This window comes from Camelus bactrianus, chromosome 5, assembly GCF_048773025.1.
Source record: "Camelus bactrianus isolate YW-2024 breed Bactrian camel chromosome 5, ASM4877302v1, whole genome shotgun sequence".
NCBI lineage: Eukaryota > Metazoa > Chordata > Mammalia > Artiodactyla > Camelidae > Camelus > Camelus bactrianus.
In genome coordinates this window covers 44,247,734-44,263,635 of record NC_133543.1, presented here as the reverse complement: position 1 = coordinate 44,263,635, position 15,902 = coordinate 44,247,734, and the positions used below count along the sequence as shown (strand labels likewise).

Here is a 15,902-nt window from a genome sequence, read left to right as displayed (position 1 = left end):
TTTATTTTGTTACAGAATTTGATCTACAGATACAAATTTAATATAGTATAAACCAAAATAAAACCAAAATCTTGAATTTTTAATTCATATAGCCCTGCCATAATTTTGTTTTTTGAAAAGAATGAGGACTCATATGCCTATTTTTATAGAAAACCACAGGAAAAGAATATAACTTACAGAGAACCACTATGCCAGAAATTTGAGTGAGCTTTGAATTTTATTAACTATTCTGCAAGTGTAGGGCTGTAACTAATTTATGAATAGATTATATCCAACATTTATATCCAGGTTTTTTTTAGTGTAAATTATTTGTTTGGAATTTAGAGGATCTTTGCCGTAGAGAGAAATATCCTAATTAGTGATTAGGATGTTAGTTGACCGACCTATAAGCATCTATGAATCCCATAATGAAAGCTAATCTCTAATATGGTCTCCCAATATTTTTGAGAGAATTATATTCTTAGTTTCAATTCCGGATTCTGGAAATACCTTTCACCTAATCACCATTACAGCTTCTAGAAGATAGTTCTTTCTGCCTCCTTCCCAACTCCTTCCCACCAGCTATCCTAGAAAATAGAACTGATGGTTTCAAGAGAGGAGTTACAGCTTAGCAACCATAAGTTAAATGAGATCTAGGAGCTAGGTTGGGTCAGAATGTATATTTGTACTATTAACTATGTATTCTAATATTGGAAAGTTTGCCTTCATAGTCAGCTGAATGGAAATTCGATGTAATTTCACATTTTTTAAAAAAAGTGATTTACCTAAGATCACATAGATGGTAATTGGTGAAGTCAAGATACACACCCAGACTTGGGTTCTTATGTTTTTCCTTATGGGGTGTGGACGTGATCCACAGCTCACAATAATAGTAATTTTCATGAGTATCATTGGAGGTAGGTGACTTAGTCAGAGAGACCCAAGTTCAAACCTCAGCTCCATTAGGTATTGAATCTGTGGCCTTGGAAAGGTTAATTAACCCTCACAGACTCAGTTTTCTCTTCAGTAAAATGGACTAATCATTCTTTTCTCATGGTTTGTGTGTGTGTGTGTGTGTGTGTGTGTGTGTGTGTGTGTGTGTGTGTGTGTAGGGGAGGGAGAGGAACATGCTGAGAAAGTGCCTAGAATACAGTAGTTACTCAATAAATGGCAGCTATTATTAGTCCATGCAGAGAAGCAGCAGTAGGGCAAAGCCCATTTCTTCTGTTTTGTTCACCAGCATAAGTTTAAGAGTCATCAGCATATTGCTTCTGGTAAGACTCATCAGAGTATGGCTATGTTTATGTTGCTCTATATACCTTCTAGGATTATAGCTGTAGAGCCATAGTTTTCTTTTATTATAGAGGTTTCATTTTTATATACATGCGATTTTATATGTGTCTAGGGAGGCTTTAGGTCTAGAATAAGAATCGTAGAATTTAAAAAAAGCAAAATAGTAAATAATAGAAAATATTGCTGCTCCTTTAGAAATAGGGTACTTTATCAACTCTGTTTTGTACCAGGAAACAGCAGAAATTTAAAGAATCTGCTGACCTCATATTTTTTTCTTTTTCTTTTTCCAGTTTCGGTGGGAGCTATAGGTTTTGTGAGCTTTTAAACGTAGAGACTCTTAAATGTAAACAGTTTTTTAGTGTGAACTGCTTACACTGACCAATACTATGTGGTTTTATTTTATTTCTTAAAGATTGTAATTTGAAGTACTGTTGGATGAATTTTTCCTCTTAATTCCTTTCTGTTTTCAGTGTGACCTAAATAAAAAAAGAGTGCTTGAAATGCTTTAGCAGTGATGGAGGGATAGAAGCCGCTATAGGTCTGTTCTTTTGTTGATAGAGGTGTTCTATTCTTATCTCATTGGACATCTTCTCTGCCCCCATTTCTTTTCCTCTTTCATAGCTTGGCTTCCCTGCCATACTTTCTTTGTAGTAATTTTGTTCAAAGGCTTCTCTCTTCTGTGGGGCTCAGTATTGTATGTGTTGGAATGGGGGGGTCCCCTAGCCTTTTGACTTTTCTGCTTCCTTCAGGGAGTTCACTGATTAACGATGATTTCAATAGCAATCACCCTAAAACTACATTCTCTCTCATACCACCCTCTCCTTCTCTCTCTCTGCAACTCTCTCGTTTTATTTTTCTCGTCATCTGCACAGTGCTTTTCTCTGAATGTCCCTCAAACAAAACATTGATACAGCTGAGCTCCCCACGCCCATGTTATATCCTGTATTGATCTCTCCCTGCTGTGGACTCGCATAGCACATAATTGTCTAGACCACTTGGCTGGCACTTATCACTTAATGCTTTGCATTATTCGTGTACAGCAACTCGGTGCTGTAGGGGTAACAAGTACTCACCTGGGAATTGGAGCATTATTTATAAGGCTTTTTTGAGACACAGCATTATAGTGTTGAAGGACCACAGGACAGTCTTTTAACCCTAGCTACGTCTAGGTTTTCATGTTCGCTTGCTACTTACTAGCTCCATAGTTAGGTCAGTCAGTCTTACTGAACTTGTTTTCCTCTCATCTGTAAATGAAGCCTTAGAATCCTTCCAACCTCAGAGGGTTGTTATGAAAGTGAAATGAGATGGGAAATTTATAAATGAAAGTCTCATTTTCAAAATGTTACTATGGGACAAATGTCTTCTACACGCAGATTCTCAAATTGCAGTTATACAGACACTTGTGAGTCACAAGTCTCATCTTCCCTACAAGGCTGCAGGCTCCTGCATGTACTGATGGCTCCATCCTTATTATCCTTGGTCGTATACTCCTGCCTTACAGTGTTATCTCTGATACGGCACACAGTCTTCCTATTCATACAGAAATGGCTCTGGTCCAACACACAACTTTTTTAAAGGAAACAGAATAAAAACAAATGTGGGAGAAAAACTTGAATTCACCTAGGCTATTGAAACAGACCTGCCAGACTTTTCTTTTTAATTGTGTACCTCTTAGAGTTAAGTCTGTGGTATAAACAGCCTTAGAAAACATATTCATTCAGCCATTCAACAAACAGTTCTCGAAAAAGCAACCTCCCCTTCCCTATATTTGCTATTTTTTCCCTGTCAGTTCCAACTGCACCCTTCCTCCTGCTCTTTGATGGTCAGCCAGCCTTACTAACATCAGTTATTTACACAATATGTGCACTTAAGTCTGCAAAACACCACTATGAAACCTGGAAAAACAATAATAACAGCTGGCATTTATTGGGTTTGGCACTTTTGTGGGAGAACCGTAGGTAGACTTAAGACAGTCTATGAGGACAGAGAGGTTAACTAGCTTGCCCAAAGCCATGTGGCTAGTAAGTAGGAAGCTGAAATGTGGAGCAAAGTCTTTTTGGCTGTTTTAATTTTGTTCTTTGGATTGTGACATCCAGGTTCATGGAAGCTAGCTGAAGAAGGGGGGTGGGAGTGGGAAGTGTACACATGGAGGGGCCGTTGTAAGTCTTAAGAGCCAAAGTTGCTCTAACAACTCCATCGTCTCACAGCCAAGTGCTCACCCGCTCCTGGCATCTGCTTGCCTCTCTGCTTGCTGCCAGTCAGCTTCCTGTTACTCATAGTTTCTGCTTCCTCATAACCTTGGCTTGCATATGGTTTTGGCTTTTTGTGGCCTCAACTCTACCCCCTGGCACTCTTGCAGTTTCTGCCCCTTTCCTAACTGGTTCGGCTCTTGGAGTTTCCTGAATCAAATTCCCAAGGGTGAGAATCCAATTGGCTCTGCTCGTTTTTTCAATCTCAGCCATGTCATAGGTCACTGGCCTGTCTGGGGATTGGTTGCCCTTGGGTCAGATTCCCACAACTTTACCCACCAGCTGAGCTGGGGCAAGAGGATGTCATCAGACCGCCCAGGCAGCAAAGTCTCAGTTTCCCTTTCAGGAGGATGAGCGTCTACAGGACAGATTCCAAAGCCCTAATTTGTACCATGATAACTTGCTGTTTCTCTGGAATGCTTCCTTACTTTGTCTTAAAACATGTGTTTCAAAGGTCAGTAGACTTTCCCAGATAAATCTCACTGGGATTTATTCCTGTAGTCATTTACAACTAAGCACTTGTAGATATCCATAATTGATTATATAGACATACATGTTTTTATATTTCTGTTCTTTCTCTTAGGTTGGAATCATTTGAGTTTTAGTGACTTCTTTACATTGTATAGTCCTAGAGGGTAGAAAAATCTGTCTTCTCCTTTCTCTACAATGCTTTACTTAACCTAACTCTGGAACTTTTGAACCCTGGCTCTAGACATTGTTTTTAAAAATGTATACCTTAGTGTTCGCTCTTTTTATGTCACTCACCGTATAGAACACTTTATTTTGTTGATATTTAGATATCATTTGTATTCTTAAAAAGAGTCCTTTTAATATTTTTAGTATTCTTAGTATATTTTAGCTTCAAGAATTAGAATTGTTTTTGTATTCTAAGTTAAATTTTATTATCACTTAAAATCTTGTCTTACCCTGTAAAAGTGTTACAGGGTATCAAATCAAGTCTTTGCACTCTGGAATAGCTCAGTATCCAAAGTATCCTGACCTTAGAGCAGAGCCATAGAAAAATTAATCTATGCTGTTCTTTTGTGGTTTAGATTGTGGTTTCCTAAGAGACCAGTCATGACAACTGAGGTTGTACATGGAATTTTTTCCATAAATGACAGGTTTGAACTGCTGGGGTCTTGGGCATTAAGTTCTCAGGAAAAGGCATCTATGGCTTGAATAGTTCTACCTACAACCTTGTATTTTATACTTGTGGTTGATAACTTGTGGTAAAAGGTTATCAGCAAAAGGGCAGCCAAAATAATTGGAAATGCATGGAGTAGCCTGAAATAGTTCTAGCATATATATTGACACACAGCTGAATGTTAGTTGTTGTTTTTATTAAATCATTTTAAAGAACAGATATGTTTCTGTGAATTTTATCTAACAAGTTCTTACTTGCCCATTGTGTACCTAGTATTGTGCCTAGGGCAAGTTTGCTGCTGCTGCTGCTTTTTTTTAATGAAAAGAATTAGGAATTATAGGAATACCTTGTATATATGGTTGTTTTTAATTAGGTGAGACTTGATAGTTCTTACCACTTTTGCTGGAGAATGTTGGGAGCCCCTTGGACTATGGAGGTGGCTCCTGAGGTCAGCAGTAGGAAAGCTATCTAGGATGGACATTTTTCAGTTTCTCGTTGCTGGAAAAACCCTTGAATGGTCACAGCTTTGCTAGAAGACTCGGTTTCCATAGGGGACCCTGTGTTTTCCTGCTGGCAGCCAGAAGTTGAGTGCCTTCACATCTTAGACAAGTTAGGATTTTTCATTATCATGGCAGATGGCCCTTTCCAGGAAGGTGTTAAAGGCCAGAGGCCAAGGAGGAACACTGTAATATTTACCGCTTACCGCGGTCATATAACCCTGCAATACTCACAGCTGAATAGGCCAACTGCCCCAGTGGCCCATCCGTAGGACGCGGCTGTGCCTGTGGGACTTGCCGCGAAGGCCTGCATCGCACAGGTTCTGGGCTTGATACACTAACGAACGCGAAGGTAATCCAGAAAAAGGGCATCTTGAAGCGCCGCAGATAATTTGAACTGAAAACAAAGGAAACCATCTCCTCCCTTTGTCCCCCCCCCCCTTTTTTTTTTTTTGCAGTTTCTGTGTCCCTTCAATAGAACACATTTGTGTGTCGCATCTGATAATTAACATATAGAAGGATCACACTCTTATTACAACAGTTTTCTGGAAGGCTTACCAAACTGATGGCTTTAAATAATTTTCGCTCTTTGATACCGGCATCTTAAGGGTAAGCTTGCTAACTCCGGCATAGCAATGAAGTACGAACTTTACCGTGCGTTTTTGCGGGGAGGGGGTGGGGAGTGCAGACTTGATTTCTCTGCTGAAATTGTAGCTTGTGAATCGGAGGAACAGGGGGTTGCAGAGGTTTGACAGAAGGCTGGTTTGTTCCCTGAAGTAGGAGTGATTGCCCGCACCTTTCCTGGGAGAGTGGAGGGGGTGGGGGTGGGGGATAGTTTGGGAGGATGAAAGGAAAGAGAGAAAACCTGGGACCAGTTTGCTTCCTACCCAGGTGTTAGAGTGATTCTCCGAAGCGGTGCCCTTAAAAGGGGCTTCGAGCAGGGGTGCAAAGCTGCTGCTGGTGCTGAGGCCAAGAGCCGAGGGGAAAAAAGGAAAAGAGGAGGGGGGTGGCTACTCCAAGGAATGTGCGGCACGCGGGGAGCCAGACCCAACCATTGCACCGGAGCGGGGGCGCCGGCGGCTCCCGGGCCGCGAGGCCCCCGCCCCGGCTCCGAGCCCGGGAGGGAGCGCCTGGGGGCCGGCCGGCCGGCAGGGCGGCGGGCGCGGCGCCGGGCAGGAGGGCGGGGAGGCGCGGGTGGGCCTGGGCGCGGCGCGAGGCGGTGCGCGGCCGCCTCCCCGCCCCCGGCCGGCGCGCTCTCGGGGCGGTGGTTGAGGCCGCGGTAGGTGGGGACGCGGCGGCGCTGCTCCTCCGCTGCCGCCCGGAGAGTCGCGGCGCCGCCAGCTCCGCGCGCGAACTCCCGTCCATGGCACGCAGGGCGGCGGCCGCCCGAGCTGCCCGAGTCCCACCCGCCGCTGCCGCGCCGCACTTTTAGGCGAGTCCGGAGGTCGAGGGCGGAGAAGTCAGCCCGGAGCTGCAGCCCCCGCCGGCCGCCGCCGCGCGGCGAGAGGGAGTTCCCAGAGCGGCCGCGGCCCCGGCCGGCCCCCTCCCTGCGCCCTCCCCCTCGCGGCGAGGCTGCCCCGCGCCCGCGCCCGCCGCCCGCGCCCGCCGCGATGATCTTCCCCAGCAGCAGCGGCAACCCCGGGGGCAGCAGCAGCTGCAGGACGCCCTATCGCAAGCAGGTGAGGCGGCGGCGGGGATGTCGCGCGGAGGCCGGCGGCCCCGCTTTACAAAGGGCGGCCGCGCTCGGCCGGACTCCGCTGTCCTCCTCGGAGGGACTGGGCTGGGCGGTGACCTTGTTTCGCAGGAGGCGGCCCACGGGGACGGCTCGGGCCGGTGACCTTAGCCGGGGAGATGCCCTCGCCCCTGTCGGCCGGGCCGGGCGGGACGCGGAGGAAGGGGCGGCGGGGAGGCGAGAGCTGGAGCGCGCCGGGCCGGGGGCTTCGCCCAGCTCTGCAACAAGTTTGGGTTTTTTCCGGAAACCTTTGTGTGTGAAAGAGTACGATAATGAGTCGTAACATTGGGTTGCAACAATCTTCACTTGAAACCTCAAAGAACCTGCCTGATTCGTACGAAACCCGGAAGACCAATTTGTGTGTGTGTGTGTGTGTGTGTGTGTGTGTGTGCGTTCGCGCGCGCGCTCCCCCTCCCATTTATATATTTTTAAAAAAAAAGAAAAAGAAACAGGAACTTCTACTGTCACTTTCTCAAGGTTTTCAATTTTCAGTAGCACAGGGAAATTCTGTGACATCCTAGTTGCAGAGATACTTGGATAAGCCTGAGTCATACACATGCTTTTTCCTATTTTAATACCGTTTCATACATTTTTTAACAGACTGAACTCCAAAGGCACTTCAGTGGTTAGATCAAAATCCCCTGCTGGGAAAAGGAGTGGAGCTGGGATCTTACAGTCGTGGCCTTTTGCTTTGTTTTTCATCTTTGTTTTTAAAAGAAGGTTACTGAAGCCATGTTGTGATAAATCTCACAGAGCCTTTCAGCAGCAGCAATAACAAAACCTAGCTTTAAATTATGTAAAAAATGTTCAAGTCCGTTTCGAAAAGGTTAAACTGATTTAGAGGTCAGTGGCAAGATGCTTGTTGAGAAAACAAAAGCACGATTGCAGATATTTTTCTTCCATAATAAATCTCTTGTGTACATCCTTAGCCACTGAGACAAATCAATTAAGTTATTATCCCAATTATGATACAAGCAAACTGTATCCTTCCATGCAGACCATGGCTCTGTTAAGATCATGACAGATGACAGTGATGCCTTGTGACTTTCCTGAAGGCGTTCACAGGATTATTGATTATGTTTAGTCCTTTTTGTTCTCAAAGTCATTTTAGTGGGGTATCTTAGCATAAGTATATCTGAAAGGAGTGCTCATTTTCTCAAAGTATCATTTTCTGGTCTTTGGTTCTTTTACTTGTTAGATTTCCCTTAAAAAGACAGTAAACACACCAGATCTGTGCCCTTGCTATCTGAGTCCATGAAAGTTTTACATGGCTGAAGAAAGCCTTTTCCTTTAATTAAGATTTTTTTGAAAATCTGTGTTTGTGACTTGGCTGGAGTGTATGCTAAAATTGTGAAGGTTCAGAAGCAGGCATCTCTAAACTCTCTTCATGTGGCCTCATTTAAAATAAATGCCCTCAGATCCAGTACACTTACACCAACTTCATAAATGAAGCCAATTTACAATAAATATTCTCCTGAACCCTCCTCCCCCATCCACCTCCCTCTACCTGAAAAGATGGCTAATTATGTAAGGGCCTTGTGTATTCATTTATTTGTTGTCAAAACCCGGCGGGGTGTTAGCTCTGAAATGGGGGAAAAGCTCTGAGGGTGAGGCCTTTTGCTGTGAGGGGCTGGAGGTTTTGTGTGTGGAGGGGGACAGCCTGCCGGTCTGGAGCACGCTGATAAGATGCTCTTCTTTTCACTGGGCTCTCCTTAGATTCAGAGACTAAAAGGGCTGACTGAATCAGAAAAACAAACAGAGTTTCTTTTTTCTATAGGCGAAGAAAGAAATGAATGTGTAGGCATTATACAGACACAAGACCCCGGGTACCAGTGGTATTTGAGTCAAAGGTTTCTTTTGTTAGTATTTAGCCATTCACTGGGAAAGCACACTTCCAGCGCGGGGACCTGGTTACCATGAGTGACTTTGTGATCTCATCCTGGCTTAGTCTAAATGGGAAATCTAATTAATGCTTTTTCTAAGATTTTGTGATGTTAAACTTGCACCTTTCAGTTCACATTAGTTTGTTCATTTTGATGAAAGAATAGGTAAATTTTAGCTGTATAATGCACCTATTTTAATCTAGAGATATGTAATCAGCTGTTTAGAGCTGACTTCAGATCATTTGCCTGAGGAAAATACTGAATGTGAGGAATACTTAAAAATCACCTTTGGAAAAAAATTACTCGGAATAACACTTGTATTTTACATATAAATTAGTAGTGGCAAACCATCACTGAGTACCTTACTGCCTGCCAGTAGCTGTTCTAAGTGCTTTAGGTAGATTAACTCGTTTAGTCACCTTGACAGTCCTATGAAGCAGACAATAATAACTCCATTTTACAGTTAAGAAAACTGAGGCATAGATTAACTAACTTGCCCAGTCTGTACTCCCTCTCACAAGTGCAGAGCCAGGATTTGAACCCTGGCAGTCAGGCTCTTAAAAACCACCAAACTACAGCTGCTTGTTTATTACATGCACATTTCAATGACTGCTTTTACAGAGCTCCTTGGTATCACCACCCATCACCCTTCTGGTCTCAGAAGTCCGGTTTAAGGCTTAGGGATTCCTCCCACCTTTTTGTAGGGGAGGGAGTTGGAGGTTGTGAGGTTGGAGGTGAAGGATGAGTTATACTGATGGTATGGATGGTGGGTTTGTGATATTTGGAAGCAGCATTGATGTCAGAGGATTGCTTTATGGAATGATTGTACAATTTCTTCTTAAAACTTGGCATTTCACAAGTAGAGGAGTCAGCCAGTTTCAGTTAAAGCAAAGGTGGGTGGTGCTTGTCCCCCTCCTGCCCCACGTAGTGTATCCAGGGCATCAGGGAACACTGATCTCTGGCATCATCTAGGATAAACAGGCTTTTCCTGCATCACAGGCCTGTGAGCACATTAGAAATATACCTGCTTGGCTCAGGTCAAAGTGAGATGCCTTGTGTCGAGTGATAACCCTGGAGGCAGTATCCAGACAAAGATTGTTGGTTCAAATCTTAGTGGAGAAACATACATGTCCTCTTTTTGTTGACTGTGACTTCCAGATACAAGGTATTCCTTAAGCAAATCCAGTCTGATTGTATGAAGACACCCCTACCACCAAAACGAAAACCATTTATTTGGACTTTTGTAGCTGTAAAAATATTTTAGTGTGTTTCAAAAGAAAAAGTGCTTTGTGCTGAAAAGCCTTTAAATATAGAAAAATGAGTATTTCCATTTTATTTTTAATTCTTTTATTAGCTACTCCCTTCATGTTTCCTTACTTCCATTTTGGAACTTCTTTCTTGACTCAGTTGTGTCATACTTTTTATAAAGTGAGGCGTGTAGCAAGTACTTTTTTTCTAAGTAATATATCATAGTGGTTTGCAGTGGGGTCTTTGGGGGTAGGTGGGGTGAATACGGCATTTGTGTGTGTGTTTCTTTACAAATGATCTTGCCAGCTAATAGCTGTACTTGTTAAATGTTGCTAACTTTTGATGAGTGAAGTACTTATCTCCCCAGTTTAAATAGATTTACATAGTTTGCTGCTTTCTTGAAGATTAACTGGGTGTAGCTGCACGTGAAGAATTCAACAGTGATTCAGTGTTTGGCCTTGTTAGAGGATGACATACAAAGCTGTTGATTAATCCTCTTCAAGCAGTTTCTGTTCACAGCAATTTATGTGTAGTAGATTGGGTTTTGTTAAAATTTGAAGATTAAAGTTGTTCAAAGAAGTGTTTAAATGAACAGTGTCTGAGGCAGTTCCAGTGTGTCGCTTTTTAAAGGAAGGTAAACATACTCAAGCCACAGAGATTGGTGGTTTAGGGGAAATTAGCAGAAAATTAAATTGGTATGCCTAATAAGATCTTGTCCTGTTTTTGTGTTAGGCTATCTCAGTGTGTTTGTTATTCAGTACTGCTTATGAGTCAAGGTAACTGTTTTAAATACAGACCCAGAGCCATTTGAAAAGTACAGAATTTGCCGTCAGTGATCATCCAGTTTTTCCGCTGGGCATCCCTTTTGGCCTCTCATTACATTTTCCATAGTTTGCTTCAGGTTTTGAATGTGTTTCTCGTTTTTGTTCTTTCCTTCCTTTTAGAGACTGCCGTCAGCTGGGCTCACCATACATTGGTAATACTTTTCGAGCTTTTTCTTGGAGATGGGTTGGGGGGGTGGAATCTGTCTTGTGCAAGTTTCTGGGAATACATTTCCAAAGCACTCTGCCAATAAATAAATAAAGATACATATGATATCCCCTCCCAGCCTCGGCTATATTTAATCTTCACAACATCCACATAAAGTAGAAGAGGGTCAGGAATTTTGAGGCAGCGAATTTAAATGGCCTAGTTGGTGAAAGCTGGGTCTCTGGAGCCACAGGCTGTGTCTGCTACCAGGAAAAAGAGAAGGAAGCTCAGTCAAGAACAGCTGTAGCCCCACTGCACTTCCCTTTACTTGGCCTCCCGAAGACATGTGGCACACACAGCATCCCAGAGTTCAGCTCTGGGAATTGCAGCTCTGTAGTTTATTAGTGTTCTTTTTGTTGTTGTTGTTGTTCCGTAAAGGCCTTTGCTCTAGGGTTGTCAGATAACCTACAGGACAAGTAAAATTGGAATTTCAGATAAACGAGTAATGTTTTAGTGTAAGTACATCCCAAATATTGCGTGGTACTGTGTGTTTTTATTTGCTAAGTTCAACAACCCTATCTCTGGGGAACCCAACTCACTTTTTAAAACATGTTACTAAAAAATCATAAATTATAAGCCATATTATTCCCATGTTTTCCACTTAAAATCTTGCCTCTTAGCATATTCTTTGAGCCCTGGTAATACAGATTTCACATGTTAACTTCTTTAACTGTCACTTAACCTAATTGAAAGACCCTGGGTTAAGTTCTGTCTCCATCACTTGCCTGCTCTTTCACGTAACCTCGCAAAGCCTTGGTTTCTGTTAAGTAAAGATAATAGTGCCCACTCCACAGGGTTGTTGTTCATCCTTCTAAGGTGTTATTATTATTAATGTCCCCAAAGAGCAAGCCACAGCGGGTGGTCCTGGGAGGCTCTGTGTGATCCTAGGAGACCTTCACACAGCCTCTAAGAATGGACTATGTTTAGAAAGTGGGGGCAGCCTCCGAAAGGGTAAGGATCTGGAGCTGGAAAATGAGACTTTCAACCACACTAAAAAAAAAAAAAGACCCAAAAAGTAGAAAAGAGCATCCCACCATGTTTTACAACAGTTGTTCCTGTGTTAGGCTCTTGTTAGTCTTGTTAGCAGAGCTTGCCTTCTCTTTGGGGAAAGAAAGCCTTTCAACCCTCTATTCTTTATTTTATGCAAATAGATGACTGGAGAAGGGGAAAAAAGAGCATTCATCACTCTCATTAATGAAAAATGCTACCTTTTAATTTGCTTGAAAAAAGACAGGTTCAGTTATTAGTGTATGCATGATTTCCTGAATTCTTTCCTATGTCTTGTTTGTGTATTTGGTTTTCGAAGATGTCATCTTTGCCTTACTCAGAAAAATAAACATTTTTTTTTCCTCCTTAGACATCTGTAGGTGTTTGGTGGGTGTTTGTTTTTAAACTCGCGTCTGTAGAGAATGCTTTGCTTAATACATTCTAAAAAGCTTGGTAAATTTTAAAATAGGATAGACATATCGTGAGAAGGAAGAAAGCTTTTCCTGGAGTTAGGAGGAGGTGAAAAAACTAAACAGAGCAGACTAAATTCTGTAATAAAATAATGAATCAATGTAGCTATTGTAATTTAACACATATTAAATGGCAGCAGCCACAACAACACTTGGTGTTAAACAGAGTAGTGCTCTAGTATATAGGAATATATTTTGACTCCACTTCATTCATTGAAACATATGAACTTTCAAAACAAAGTAATGTAAACTAGAGAAGATTGTACTTGTTAGTTATGCGTACAATACAGCCTCAAAAATGCATTTTAAAAAAAGAGACTGAAAGGAAATATGCCACAGTATTAACAAGTGTTTTCCTTTGTCGGCAGGTAGAATCATGAGTGACTTATTTTTCATGATTCTGTTTACATGAGGATTTCTTTATTTTTTACATGTTTCTCTTTATTTTTCAATCTCCTAGTCCCCTTTGTTCCCCATATGAACATGGCCTTTTGGTTATCAAGAAAAAGATCAAGTGGAAAAAATCTAGAAAATTGTATTATTTTTAATTAAAAATTGGGGTGGAAACCCAAGGAATTCAAGTTATTGAGCATTTCAGAGTAGCATGTAGGTGCTACCTGTTTCTGTGCCTGGGCTTTGAGATGCGGCCCTTTCCTATTTACGAATTTTTGTCCTCATTTTTACTGCAAACTCCTATATCACATTTTTGGAAATCACCTATTTCTGACAGATAGTCTTTATATTTATGAACTAGTATTTTCCTATTTTATACATGCTAAACAGAACTTCCGTACTTTAAAAAAAAACGTATTTAGGACACCAATTTATCTGAGTCAGCGAGAGGGAAATGCAGCTATATATATGTGGAATTTCATATGCTAGATTACTTTTCAGGAAAGTATTCTAAATATTGAGGAATTACCACTGTTTTCCCTGTTTTCATTTGACTTACAACTGCATTTAAATACAGCTGTTTTGTGGACACAAATTCTCCCACATATAATTTCTGTATTAAATGTGAAAAAGTGAGACTGCTCTTCTTCTGTCATAATCCTTTGGATTTATTTTATTATGAATACTCATGACTGTCTTCATCACATACTCACTTTTCAGTGTAGCTTCTTGTAAGGGCATTGGAGTGGGAGGTGGTTCCCTACAGGCGGCTGTAATTTGTATTGGGACAGTGGAGGTTTCTGTAAGAAATACACAGTACAGATAATGTCCTCACTTTAGAAGCTGTTGTTACTGTGTAACCCAGGGGGATTTTCAGTATATCAGGGGAGTTTTCGGCGAGCTCTGTAGAGGCTGCAAGACTTCAGAGAGAAAGGAGAGGAGAGAGCCTGAAGGGAGGAAGGAAGAGGTGGGGGGGTCTGAGGGAGAAATAGAGAAGGAAGGCAGTATTGCCTTGTTAGCTACTTTATTAGTGGGTGTGCCACTTGACAAAATTTGTTAGTCTTATTGTTCTGATGCCATGTAGATTGCGTGCAGATACTAGCCTCGTTGTTTTGTATTATTTCAAATTCTTATATCCCGTTTTTTTCTTCCTGTCATTCCCATCACCTGGAATTTCCTTTCACCTCTGTTCTAAAACAAGATCTTTGTCTCTCCACTTCGGAGCCTGCCTAAAAAAATCACCCATTTGGAAGACCATTTATGATCAACCCAACCCTACCTAATCATCTATTCTAGAAACAACATCTCTACTTTTGTTCTCCATATTCTCAGTTTTGTAAGTCAAATGTAACACCAGCTTTGAGGGAGTGGTTGTGTTCTTTTGTTTAACTGAAAGTTTAACAGAGACTCTCAGACATTGAGTTAAGTAATTATTGTGTGTGTAGCATAAGTAGTTTTTGGAACAGACATCATTCTGTGGGAAGTAAACCAGTGGTGCGCAGAGGATACACTGTTGCTCCCTAGGGAGAGGCTGATCAGGGAAGCCATTAGGTTAGCTAGCTCTTAAACAGCTATGAGATGATGAGGACCCAAAAGAAGGCAGTTAAATTGTGGACAGGAGAAACGATCAAATTTTGTAGACATTGGAGTACATAAAGCCCCTAAAATTATATGTAAAATGTTGCATATATTCACTGTTTCCTGGGGAGAGGTTTATAGCTTTCATCCCTTTGCCAAAGGGATCTGTGTTCTCCAAAAGATTTTATGACTGCATGTGGAAGGAGAGGGTGGAGGACGACAGAAAGATAATGCTAAGATTTCTAGCTGGGAGATGGGATCGTAGGTTGCATCATGGAGGTAACGTTTTAGGCAAAAGGAATATTACAGCAGAGATTTGAAGGTAGAATATGTGGGCTTTCTTTTAGGGGAAGAGTGGGTGATTCAGGTGAGCTGGACTGCAGGGTAGAGGTTGGAGGGCAGAGGTGGGGATAGGGTCAGGCTTGCTAAAGTGGATAAGAGGAGAGCCTGGGTTTAAAGATGTTATCACAGTTGGAATAAAGCTGTAAAATGGAGCAGGGCAGTATGACCGTATTAGGTAGGGTGGATTCAAGTTACTGTACAGAGAGAATTGACAAGATTTGGCTGGTGACTGACTGGATGGGGAGGCGAGGGTGTTGGTGAAAGAGAATCCTAGGTCTCTAGTCTCAGATGATTGGGAAAACGAAAAGTTTGTGCATCCTTACTTGCTCTGGGCTAAGTCATAAGGAAGGACCCAGCCTTTCTTTTACAGGGATTTTCTACTTTTTAGGTGTTAAAATTAATTGGGGTAGGGGTGCTAAATTCTACCTTACACTAAAACCCAGACACCAGGGATGCTGTGTCCATGTCAGTCGCAGAAGGAAGAACTGTCCAGCTTAAAAGCCTAGTAGCACCCAGTGTGAACCACTTTAAGAACTCACTTTGGATCCAGGAAATGATTTTTGTTTTGTTTTGTTTTTACTGCTCCCCCGGGATTGTCTTAAACTCCGTGTAGAGGCTGTCACGTGGGTGCTTGGATTTCCATGTTTGGCCTGGATCTCCACATTCTCTGGAGTAGAGCACTCGCACAGCAGATCTTTCTTGATAGTACGTGTCATCTGTAACGTCTGTAGTATTACAGGTGCACTGGTTGTACTAAAGACTTCAACAGGAGTATGGAAGATGGCAGGTATGGTGGTGAAGAGGTTAGAGAATTCATCTTACCACAGTAAATTAGCTTCTGAGGAAAGGCCATAAGCTTGGTTTGGCCATTTTAATTCGGCCATGTGACTCACAGATTACCACCTTCCCACCTGCCAATTGCTGGCAGAAATTTCTAGTAAGAAATACAGAACTGGAGCTCAGGGCAAGAAGCTCCAAACCTCCTGAAACTTAACATGTGGAGCATTGGGAATAGATGAAAGCAGTTCCGGAAGAGAAGATGTGCCGAAGAGTGGACAGACCTCGGCAGCATGGATTC

General features: G+C 42.3%; 1 protein-coding gene across 6 annotated transcripts in view; it reads left to right on the top strand.

Annotated features, from left to right (window-relative positions):
• RBMS1 (RNA binding motif single stranded interacting protein 1) overlaps window positions 1-15,902 on the top strand; it is a 205,813-nt gene that overhangs the window by 74,788 nt on the left and 115,123 nt on the right. For 2 of the 6 annotated variants that reach the window (XM_074363775.1, XM_074363772.1), the window contains exon 1: window positions 6,404-6,841. The exons of the other annotated variants lie outside the window; for them this stretch is intronic. In XM_074363775.1, coding sequence (XP_074219876.1) covers window positions 6,773-6,841 — 69 coding nt within the window. In that variant the 5' untranslated portion in view covers window positions 6,404-6,772. Of the gene's footprint in view, window positions 1-6,403; window positions 6,842-15,902 lie in introns of those variants that run through there. 6 annotated transcript variants of the gene reach the window in all.